Here is a 12,066-nt window from a genome sequence, read left to right on the forward strand (position 1 = left end):
AAGCTGGCGACATGCTCCAATTTCACGACATTCGGGATGCAGCAGCAGAATTTCTGGAGAAGAATCTCCATCAATCCAATTGCCTGGGGATGATGCTGCTGTCTGATGCCCACCAATGTCAGAGGCTGTACGAGTTGTCCTGGAGAATGTGCCTGGCAGACTTTGCTTCTCTCTACAGGACAGAGGACTTCCTCAACCTTCCCAGAGACAAAGTCCAGGAATTAATTTTCAGCGAAGAGCTGGAGGTGGAAGACGAGAGCCTTGTGTACGAGGCCGTGATTGACTGGGTTAAGGCCGACATGGACCGAAGGCACAGTGAGCTGCCTGAGTTGTTGCGCTGTGTTCGTCTGGCGCTTCTCCCAGAGACGTACCTGCTGAAGAACGTTGCTTCAGAGGAGCTAGTGATGGGCCACAAGGTGGGACGCGAGATTGTAGAAGATGCTGTGCGCTGCAAGATGAGGATTCTTCAGAATGATGGTATCGTCACGGGATTCTGCGCCAGGCCCAGAAAGGTCAACCAGGCCCTGCTCTTACTGGGAGGACAAACTTTCATGTGTGATAAGGTCTACATGATTGACAACAAGACCAAGGAGATCACCCCAAAAACAGACATCCCGAGCCCCAGGAAGGAATGCAGTGCGTGTGCCATTGGTTGTAAAGTATGTATCATATGTTGTTATTAGCTATGTGTATTATGTTTTGTTAATATGTGGAATTTGTCCTGAACATATTCATAATAAACTCATCTGTATTGCAGGTCTATGTTACTGGAGGACGCGGTTCTGAGAACGGTGCGTCGAAAGATGTCTGGGTCTATGACACACTCCACGATGAGTGGTCCAAAGCTGCACCTATGTTAGTTGCTAGATTCGGACATGGGTCGGCAGAACTCGACCATATCCTGTATGTGGTGGGTGGACACACATCCCTAGCAGGCTCCTTCCCTGCCTCCCCATCGGTATCTCTCAAACAGGTGGAACAGTACGACCCACAGACCAACAAGTGGACCCTGGTGGCTCCGCTCAGAGAAGGCGTGAGCAATGCCGCTGTGGTCGGTGCCAAGAACAAACTCTTTGCTTTTGGTGGAACCAGCGTCAATAGAGAAAAGTTCCCTAAGGTCCAGTGCTTTGACCCGTGCCAGAACCGATGGACTGTACCGGCGGCATGCCCGCAGCTGTGGCGCTACACGGCTGCAGCCGTTGTGGGAAACCACGTGGTGGTGATCGGCGGTGACACTGAGTTCTCAGCCAGCTCAGCCTACCGGTTTAACAGCGAGACCTATCAGTGGTCCAAATTCGGTGACGTGACAGCCAAACGGATCAGCTGCCATGCGGTGGCATCCGGGAACAGACTCTATGTGGTTGGGGGCTACTTCGGTGCTCAACGATGTAAGACATTGGACTGTTATGATCCCTCATCAGACTCCTGGGACAGTGTGACCAGTGTGCCCTACTCGCTCATCCCCACTGCGTTTGTCAGCACCTGGAAGTACCTCTCCTCATAAACCCTTTCTGGTGAGTAATTTTAACTTCTCTCTCAATGTCCCCTCTGAGAAGTTTTATATGAAAATAAAACGCTGCTTTATAAAAGGTCTTACTTCAATTTTGCCTAGCACGTTGCTTGGTTACTCTCCAGTGAGAAAAGGCCCAAGTGTTTATCAGTCAGATCTGGACAAGGCCAGTTTAAATCCCCTCGCTGTTGTCAGTGTTGCTAGTGGTTACAGTTACACATTATCTCACTGCTGTGACGGCAGGGTGTTGGATAAACATGTAGGTATCTTGGTTTACAGAGCAGAAGGAATGTTAGCAGGCTGGGTAATTACAGACTGAAGGCTGCAACGCCAGAACCTTGGCCACTGACAGGAGTAGGGGGGCAGGAGTCAGGTCTGTGCTTGTAGGTCCAGGGAAGTGGGCAGGTCGCACCGCAAGGTAGGTCTTATGAGTCAATACTTCAAAATTACCTCTCTGTTGTGTGTTATCACAGGTTACTTGACGTGCCATTCAACTTATTCCAGGTGTTGGCCAATTTGGCCCAGTATTATTCTATACCTTTACCTTAGTAGGGATCAACCCTCTAACCATGGGTTGCACATTGTGCCCGACTACACATTACTACGTAATATGGGATGATAGTGACAGATATTCTCTGCTGGTTGGTGTAATAAATTAAGATAATAATCTCTTCAGGAATTTAGGAAGGCATGGAGAAGGAAAATAAACGCTGGGATCTATTTCAGTGCAACATGAGTGTGATCAATGGTCCTGTAACACTTGTTATTCAGTAATAATAACATAAGCACCTGGTCAAAGGAAGAATGTTCCGGAAGAAACGACAGGTGGTTGTTGTCACAGCTTCGCTTTCCTTTTTCTCAGATAAGAGATACTTATTTTTTCCCACTACATTCATTTTTTAGGCAGGGAATGCAATACGGTTTGGAGACGGAAAGAAGAGTAAGCACAGTGATATTTTGCAGGTTATTTTGAAACATGCCTGCTGGTGGTAGAGCAGGTTTAAGTTTCATGACCCAATGCTGGTCCCTTACTCTTGCATAGGGAAATGCTTTTTTTTGTCCCAGAAGTCGATGGCACTTTTTTATTAAGGAACTCAAACTCTGTTGCATTATTACATTTCTTTTAAGTTTATTATTATTGTATCATAATGTTTAAAAGCGCAAATGTCATTCCAAGAGAATTCAAAAGAAGGGTAGTGCTGTTGCTCTATTTAAGTTTCAATCGATCCACTGTGCTTTCATAGGAGCAATTTAACTTTTTTTGTTTAAGGATCCAGGTTTCACCAGTCTAAATTCAACATAGAAAACTAATACTGATACTGGGGCAAGAGGGAAAAGTGTAACCGACTGTTTTTAGCGTTTCACAGAGGTTAACTTCAGATCAACCTGAACGTGAACTTTACTACTCCAACCCCTCTGGAATGGAGGTCATCTGAACTAATGAGGTGTTCTGGATAGCTGAAATGCAGAAAATACCAGAGCAAATCGGGATTTAAAATATGACAACAGTACTTCAACTCTGAACAATGGCGCTATGATTAAAATGCCTCTTGCGGGAGAGCTATTTTAATTAATCACGTTTGATGACTTTATCCAAATCTGCGACAATGGCCTTTGTTTGTTGCCACAGTGCTAATGCCAGGGTAGTAGAGGTGTGAATCTTCACTGGCCTCACGATTCTCGATGCATCTCAATGTATTGCATCACCAATTTTGTATATATGGGTACAAGGCCTGCACCAGGGAGAGGTTGAATATTATGGTGAACACTGGGGAAGCAGGTCGGCACAGGTCTTCAGAACATGTCCGGGGATGCCGTCTGAACCAGCTGCTTTCCTGGTGTTTCCTGCTGTGTCCTGTATGGATTTGTCAACCCACCGTATCACGCTGTAACCATGGTAGCCACATCTTCCACTAGCTTAGCAATGGAAGTTGAAGTTTGTCGTTACTTCCGTAATCTCTCTGACATCATGGGGGGTGGAGCGAAACACGACCCAGTCGACATGAATCAGCCCGTCTTGCAACTTGGCTTCACCTGATCTCCCCCGTCACCGGAGCTTCCCCAACATGGTGGAGATAATTTGATTTTGTGAAGGCTGTTATTTAAATCACAATCACAATCTGTTAATTAGAAATGAATGGTAGGGTCTGGGTTTTTTTTTTTTTTCCTTTAGGCCTAATTATATTTCCAATCTCCCGATCATGTTCTGTCACTGCATCGATGCAGAATCTTCCATATCCGCATCGCGATGCATCTAAAAATCGATACATTTCCACACCTCAACAGGGTAGTAGAACAAACTCCACATAAATTTGACAATCCATTCCTGTAAACCAGTGCAATAAGAAGACCCTTCATGGAGTACAGCATTTCCTACAGAACAACATAATTGCATTCAGCATTCATCTGACTAATAATGGAAATTTATTGGTCAGAAATTAATAGTAGGCTTTGGCAACTACATCAAAAACCCTTTTTCAAGAGATGTGGACTTGGACGTCCTTGCCAAATATGAACCGTCACACAAAAGGATATGTATTGATTTTGTCTGAATGGAACTATACTGTACCTGAAAAACATCTGAAACACTCCCCTCTGCTGCTGTCCAGTCAAGTGCAAAGCTAATTGGAAATGAATCTGAAAAGGTGTGTGTTTGAATTGACCTGCAGGACAGTACTAGGACTTTACCAACATGGTGAAGACTACTGTCTGGATGCAGGGGTAAGGGCTTCTTTGGGCTCCAGGCGGGGACAGAGACAGACAGACTGGCGAGGAAAAGATCAAGGTTCCAAATCCTCATGAGCTCTTGGAGTTACAGTAGCTCCCGTCCTGCTGCTGACTCCCTTTATGTTTAATTACAGCTGAGATGGAAAAAGCTCGGATTTCCAGAAGCCCTGCTTGTTAAGCAGCCACTCTGCTCCTACGACGCCACGGCGACGAGATGCTTGTCTCTCTCTCACCCGTGACAGCCGAGTGGGGAGGAGGGCAGCCGGAAAACTGGGGATAAGGAGGGTATTTAGGGGAAAGATCCTTTGAAAAAAGAACACACTGTTTTGAATGTAGAAAGGGGGAGATGAGGAGGGAAGCAAGTAAGACGGGGAGACGCTAAGCTATATTTTGCAATGTTTGGCAGGCGCGACTAACGCCTGCCTAAAAATACACAGTGCACCAGAGGCTGTCAACTTTCAACTGGGGTCAAAGAGAAAAATAATAGTGTGCACGGGCCTGTGCACGTGTGCAGGCGCGAGTCAGTTTGTATTCCTTGTTTCTGTTCACGAGAGGTTAAAAACCTCTGCAGTTAGTCAGCCGCTTCGGTATTCAGTTGTGCTGTGTGTTCTTTACGCAGTTGTGAAACTACTCTTGTTTTCCACTCATACTATACACACTCACACGCACACGCACACACACACACACACACACACACACACACACACACACACACACACACACACACACACACACACACACACACACACACACACAGAGGCATCGCATTTCTGGCATTGCCTCTGCATTAAAAAGCCAGCCATCCTTCGTCTAATTTGGGAGGAATGAAGGTGTGGTCAGCAGCACCATTAGTAATGATTTGTTAATGCTCCGTTGTGGTCTTCGCATTCCAATTGTCCTGGCAGTTCGGTCTGCCTGTGTGCGTTTACCAGTTTTTCTAGTCTCCTTGTCACCACCTAAATTCTAGCTCTGAACCCCCCCACCCCCACATGTGATTAACCACAGTCTCCAGGGCTGGCCAGAACCCACTGTTGATGGAAAGGTATTTAAAAATGTTCGTAAGTGTTATGGTTTGTGTCTGCTGCTGTAGTCCAGATGAGGGGAAAAATACATAACCTTCCAGGTTTCTCACATAGTGCCAAATGTTGTAAACATTTAATTACACAACTTTCCTTTTACTTCTTATTATTTCAACAGTTTGAAGGAAGTAAGCCCAAAGTATTTAGGTTTTTATTATATGAAAATCTGAAGTTGGACAGGGCTTCCAGCTTCTGTCTCGGCTGGACTTGCTACCAGTCTACTAATGGACGGGATCTACCTAGATAGAGGTTAGGACTGGGTGATATTATATTATTATTATATAGAAATTGTGATATGAGTCCAAATATTGTCAGGGATTTTGGTATAATTGGTATATTTTGGTATATTTAGGCATAATGCATATAGTTAAATATTGTCTGCATTACAGTTGAGTAATGCTTTCTGAACTTCATAGACTGTAGCCTTGTTTCCTCCTTCCCCTCCTCATCACCTTTCTCCACTCACAAAAACAAAATCACAGTAGCACACAGTAGACACTGTGTGATAGGGTACACCTCGAGAAGGTGTGTGTGTGTGTGTGTGTGTGTGTGTGTGTGTGTGTGTGTGTGTGTGTGTGTGTGTGTGTGTGTGTGTGTGTGTGTGTGTGTGCGCACGCTCGCCTCCATCCCCAGACAGCTGCTGTAAAATGGGGAAAGGTCATTTTGGGATCAGGCGACGGAGAGCGGAGGCCCCCACACGCTCAATACTAATGTTTTATTAATGCCCAACTGTGAGGGCTGCAAGGAACGCAGCTGAATGAGCCTTTTATTGTGGCATCTGTGTACAACAACCACCCAACCCACTCCTGCGCACATCCTCTCCTCGGCCACAACCACCACCCTGCTCTTTCTTAGACACGCACACACACGTGCACATAGGGCAAAAACGTGCACACAAGTAATCAATCTGCCACATTACAGCCCCTCGGCATGGCTGCTTAAATTTGCATAAACCTAATGGACTTTTTATTGGCCTTTTCTCCATGCTGGGAGTGACAAAAAGGGGAAAGGGGGGAAAGAAAAGATGCTTAAAAAATCTGAATAATCACCCAGACTAATTTGATTACACTCCTTCAAATAGATGCCTTGTCATACAGTAGCCAGGGTCCTTTCAGGAAGACAGCTGGGTGCGGGGATTGGGCTATTTCTTCTTGGTAATTCATCTGAATTATGTAATATTTAGGGATTCGTAGTGCTACTGAAGTGGCCCATATTTAATCACAGAGGCACACTTTGTCCCACTGCTTGTGCCACTTCAGCGCTGGAGAATAATGTTTTTGCTGCAATTTGTCAGGTGTCACAGACAGCGAGACCCTCATTATGCTCCTGTGGGGCCACGCCACTGATCAAAAGACCCCAAAACTAATTTAAACTCACAAGGTGGCTGGACAGTGCCGTATGAAACGTGATTTATCCTTTCATCAATTCTATGTAATTGTAGCCAGTCATTAGTAAACATAGCAAAGGCCTTTGTTACACACCAGGGACTGAGAGGAGGAAGGGGACTGGGGTTTGAAGTGGTGGATTGTGGGTAATTTTTGAAGATGCTGTTGAGCAGATGCAGTCAGAGGTGTGGTGAAGCAAAATCAAATTTAAATGAGTGTCATGGCTCTGATTTACAGGACCAAGCCCTAAGGTGTGTGTGTGTGTGTGTGTGTGTGTGTGTGTGTGTGTGTGTGTGTGTGTGTGTGTGTGTGTGTGTGTGTGTGTGTGTGTGTGTGTGTGTGTGTGTGTGTGTGTGTGTGTGTGTGTGTGTGTGTGTGTGCGTGTGTGAAATTACATCCAGGCTATATTTTAGCGTGTCCCACCCTGAAATCATCTTTTTTTTTTAAAGTACAAACACATACCTTTAGGACGGGTGTGATTAGGCTCTGGCGGAGAAAAATAATTGCACAAGTCAATCCACTGTGGTTCCCACATGCTGGGGAGAGACAACCGATGGGTGTGGGCAGAGTGTGTCATATTTTCAATTCCCAGCCGCTGGGTGGGCGAATGGAATCCAGTGTTCTTTACCACCAGTGCTCTGCTTGTTGCTTTTCACAGCAAAGGGAAGAGAATTCCTCAAAATGTGGCTTAAAATGCGTCGTTTTGAATAGAACTACAGCAGACAACTACCTGCTCTTTCTCTGCTGCGAACGGGGCTGGGTTGTGAGCAGCCTGAGCGGCAGCATCCAGGTTTCGCTTTGTGACTATGACATGACAGGTAATAACGCAGCGGCTGTGATTCGGCCTGAGCTTCATTCCTGGCGACAGCAGGACCCTTGTTGTGTAATGGCCGACTGGGTGAAGGTCACTGGCTCACGGGGAAGGATTTTTCAGACATTCAAGATAGCCGCCATGAAACCTTTTGTGTATTCTGGTCTCTCTCTCTCTCTCTCTCTCTCTGTGTGTTGTAGATGTGAAATGGAACAAACCTAAGGTCGTTAATTTGTGCAAACTTATAAACTTAAGAACCACATAGTATTCATGATTTATGTTTTATTTTTTTATTTTATTTCACTTTTTAGTCATTGGCTTTGTTTTAACGCAACACGGTAGCTTTGCAACATATTTGTATTTATTGTATTTGAAAGTGCACCAGTCGAGCTTACACAGTACAATTGTGTTTCTACAAAACCATAGTCAGGAACTGTATTATTCTTTGTTCAATAATTACAGGAATTGCATATTACACCGGTGTCATGAAGGACTGGTAATAATGAGGGGAATAAGATGTGATGTTTAGTCCATATTTTCCACCCGCCATGACAACATGAACGAGGGATAACATGAAATAAATAACGTCAATGTAAATGTCTATGCAGCTAAATATTAATATGAAGCTCAGCATAGATCATTTTTGCAGTGACAAGTAAAAATGGTAGGGGGGTGCTTTTCATCATCTGCACTTGAGTGAGAATAAAACCACAGCAAAACTTGCAACAACTCATACACACACACACACACGTGCACACACACATACACACACAGCGGCAGTGGGAGCTTCCATCAGGCTGTTGCCTGTCCTGCTGTACTTGGGCTTTGATCAGGATGGAGGGGGAGGTTTCCTGGTGGATACAGTGCTTTACTGAACCCATCTAGGTGTCTACAGTTGGGAGGCAAAGAGCAACTCGTTTGCAATTGTTTCCATGAGGCTTCAAGCATAGACTACAGCTGTCAACTTTGGTGAACTCTAGTCCATGGTATAAGGAAGAAAACACTTTATTAATCACCTGAGGGGAGTTCAGGTGTTGCAGCAGCAAGAAGACTGCAGTTAGTGCAGTTGGCAGTTAGTCTACAGTAAGTACAAGTTACAGTATTGTGACATTACTAAGCAAAGTGGCGTACAGTAGTAACAGAAGTCAAGAAGTGGCAGCATTCTATAAATCATATAACAATATTGTGCTAAATTTGCAAAATACCTTAAATCTCAGCTTGAGGTTAGAGCTAATTATACGGCCCTACGTAGCCTCCAGTGTGTGTTTTGTATTCGGTGCTGGTATTCGCCACTGAGCTGCAGGCTTTGTGTGTTAGCAACATTAGCAGATGCTTCTGGATCAGCAGAGATTTGGGTGGAAGTGGAACTGCTCTGGCACCCACGGTAATGAGAGCTCATTAAGCCTAGCTAAACGAGCCTCCAGCAGAGACTGCTGGTAGCTCTCGCTGCTCGGCTCTCTGGGAGAGAAAACACACAAGCGCATACACACAGACATACACATACACCTTTCATCTATCTTGGCAGAATTGCATTATCGTTAAAAATATGCAAATCAGCACTAAATATCACTTCTCCTTTTTTCTTCTTCATCATTTCCTCACCCGCAAAAGATAAGTTGGAGCATTCCTTCCTAACAGCAGGGGAGATAAATGAGATGCTAAAATCTCTCTCTGAGGTTACGGAGAGAGACGAGGATGAGAGGGAGAGGGAGGGATTGCTGCTCTGGAACCCAAAGAATCTGCCGCAGCGCGTGCACTTTAACACATCCTCCAAATCCTCCAAGACTCTAAAGCTGAAACTATGAAAACACTGGAATTAATTATTTCACGGTGTAATATAAGTGAATGACTTGGATTAAATATGTGTGCTGGGCAAAAAGGGTTGTTTTAAAAAGATTTATTATTTTATTATTATTATTATTATTATTATCATATTTTTTTATTGTTATTTTTATTGTTCTTATTTAGAAAAATGTATCTCCCAGTGACATGAATGTCCTGACGCTGCCTAATCCCGCATGCCTGGAGGAATTTAGCCAAACAGCTCCCTGTCCCAGGCCATTATTAATGCTCTGTGGGCGAGCCTGATAAAGCGGCTGGGTGGTGATAATCTGATCAGCAGTGTGGAGGACCGCATTCCTCTCTGGGCCGCCCTCCTGTCATGCGTCGAGAGCCTTTAACACGACCATGAGGGATTCTCATCCAGCAGCTCGGGCGAGTTCTTAGGATGCCTAAGCTCTTATCCTCTCTCTCTCTCTCTCTCTCTCTCCCCCCAGATCAGCGGTGGTGTCTGGAATGCAGGCGGATGTCTCCTCTCTGGGCCGGTGGAATGCTGTGGGGTGGGTGGATGAGTGGAGTGTATTTCTGCCTGAAAGACGGTGGTGCAGGACTGGTGGCGGCCTGTGGTTGGGGAGACGGACCCCCTAGACCCCCCATGACCTTCCCCCCCGGACCCCCAGAGGCCTCCCGGTTTTCTCTCTCTCTCTCTCTCTCCACCTGATGTGTTTGCCTTGAGGCGCCTGTGTTACTTTCTCATGTGGGTCCCGGTTCCCAAGCACAGACTCCACCAGTCGCCTCTATAGAATGGCCCGGAGCGGAACCAACCAACAGCCTGGATTAGTGTTCTAGGCTTTTGGAACGCCACTCCCTCAATCGCCCTCTGACCTAGCATTGGCCTAAAAAAGGAAAATGGCCGACCCCGGAACCCGGAACTCCCCTTCGCTCCCTGGGGCTGATGAGATGTGGAAAGCACTGAGTGTGTGGCCCCTGGACTGCTGAACCGACCAACTGAACCCCCATCCCCCTGTGGCATCTCTACCATTTTAGAAGTCTGTTCTGCTTCTTTTTAAGAACTTCTTCGTGGACACTTGGGTGTTTTCGCAAACTGATCAGGAAAATAATTCATTTGTTTTGCAGCCAACTGTAAAGGCTGCAGTAGAATTGTGGTTCTTCCTCCCGCTGATGATTTAATACTCAGGTGAACTTTATTTCTTTTTTTGGACTGCTAATAGATTGCATAAAGTCTTTTCTGAGTCCAGATTAAGAGGAGGAGGAGGAGGAGGGAGGAAATTCTGGGAAGTGTATGTTTATTTTCTTTTTTTTCTTTTGTGCGAGCCGAAACGATCTTCCTCCACTGTATTTTTAGATGTTGGACTCTGGCTTCCCTCAATTTTGGTCAACTAAATTTGTATCTTCTTCCTCAACTTGAAACGAGCTCAGCTAAGAGAATGTGGGTGATTGAAGAAGATCCATGTCTGTTTTTAAGCCGTGATTGTAAGTTATGTTCTTGCAAACCATATGTTTTTTTTGTTTGTTTGTTTGTTTGTTTTTGTTTTTTTTGTGTCTCAGGGTCGTGTATAGTTGTGTTTTGTATAAGGTGCACATTGCCTTTATTCGTTAAAAGTAGCCTAACCTCTGGGTTAAGATCAAATGCTCATATGTTTAAATAATTTTTTTTTATGAATGCACTGTAAAAAGTCATTTAACAGGAAATTATTTCCTCAAGAAAACTTTAGCCGATGTTTTGCCGTTCAACTTCACAATTCTAAGGTGATGGAAATGCAAGTGAGTGGTCCAATTTGCAAAATGTTAGTGTTATTTTGGAAGTAATATTTGACCAAGTCTATATGTGCCCAAGCTCATAACCATTTTTAAGCTAGTTAAGTTTGTCTCTGTGAACTGAGTATCTTTTTAATAGAATACTTTTAGAATACTCTTGTGAATATGTAGTATATTTGCTTGGTAATTCAATTGTAGAAGCCTTTGATTTGCACAATTTATAAATCCTGTGTCTTAATTTTGTATTGATGTCTTAGCCCGACTCGGGAAGTGTGAATACTCTAAACCAATGTTGTAGCAAGTAATCGATTTATTTTTCTGTCAACATTTCCACCATTTGCTCAGTGTGCATAGAATCAGGCACTTCTCTTTTCAATATATCAAAAATAAACTGTAACCTCACATCAAGGTCTCTTGTCCATATTCTGCAAGTTACAACTTGTTAATAAAGATCTGGCCAAAAAAGCATTTTCCACTGTTTATCCTGCTGTTTTTTCTCTGTGAATGACAGGAATTTTGCAGCTGTGGCACTAAAACAGCATTGGCAGCAGCCATTATAATCACATCGGTTCTCTTGACATGCCTAGAATACTTTCCAACACAGATTTGAGGTTGGGAGTGGTTTTGGTTTTTATCAGGAAAACACCTGTATGCTGCTGTTTCTGTCTTAATCACACCTCCCAAACATCCTGAAAAGATCTTCGGTCAAACATTTAAGGTAAAAAAAAAAAAGAAATGCTTTGTATGGTCCTTTCTTTACCATAGAACGTACAACTTTTTATTCCACAAAAGCTTAATAGATGTTTCTTTAAATTGCTAAAATGCCTAACAATGCACGATAAGATTGTCGTGGAAGACGGCAATCAGAAAATTTAACAAAACTTGGCTCTGAGTCGAAAAAGTGCCTAAAATCCGTGACAGACAACAATGAAGCAAATTGGATAAATGTCTTTAATTGACCTCTCCACATTCAGAGCAGACGAGGGCTTCAGAAGA

The 12,066-nt window shown here is 44.2% G+C and overlaps 1 protein-coding gene across 1 annotated transcript in view; it reads left to right on the forward strand.

Annotated features, from left to right (window-relative positions):
* The window catches only part of enc3 (ectodermal-neural cortex 3), a 13,464-nt gene extending 1,990 nt beyond the window's left edge, over positions 1-11,474 (forward strand). The window contains exons 2-4 of the mRNA XM_080010097.1: positions 1-659; positions 758-1,514; positions 9,789-11,474. The exon at positions 1-659 is cut by the window's left edge and continues 376 nt beyond it. Coding sequence (XP_079866223.1) covers positions 1-659; positions 758-1,504 — 1,406 coding nt within the window. The 3' untranslated portion in view covers positions 1,505-1,514; positions 9,789-11,474. The remainder of the gene's footprint in view (positions 660-757; positions 1,515-9,788) is intronic.
* Positions 11,475-12,066: the final 592 nt, after the last annotated feature.

This window comes from Zeus faber, assembly GCF_960531495.2.
Source record: "Zeus faber genome assembly, chromosome: 1".
NCBI classification, from domain to species: domain Eukaryota; kingdom Metazoa; phylum Chordata; class Actinopteri; order Zeiformes; family Zeidae; genus Zeus; species Zeus faber.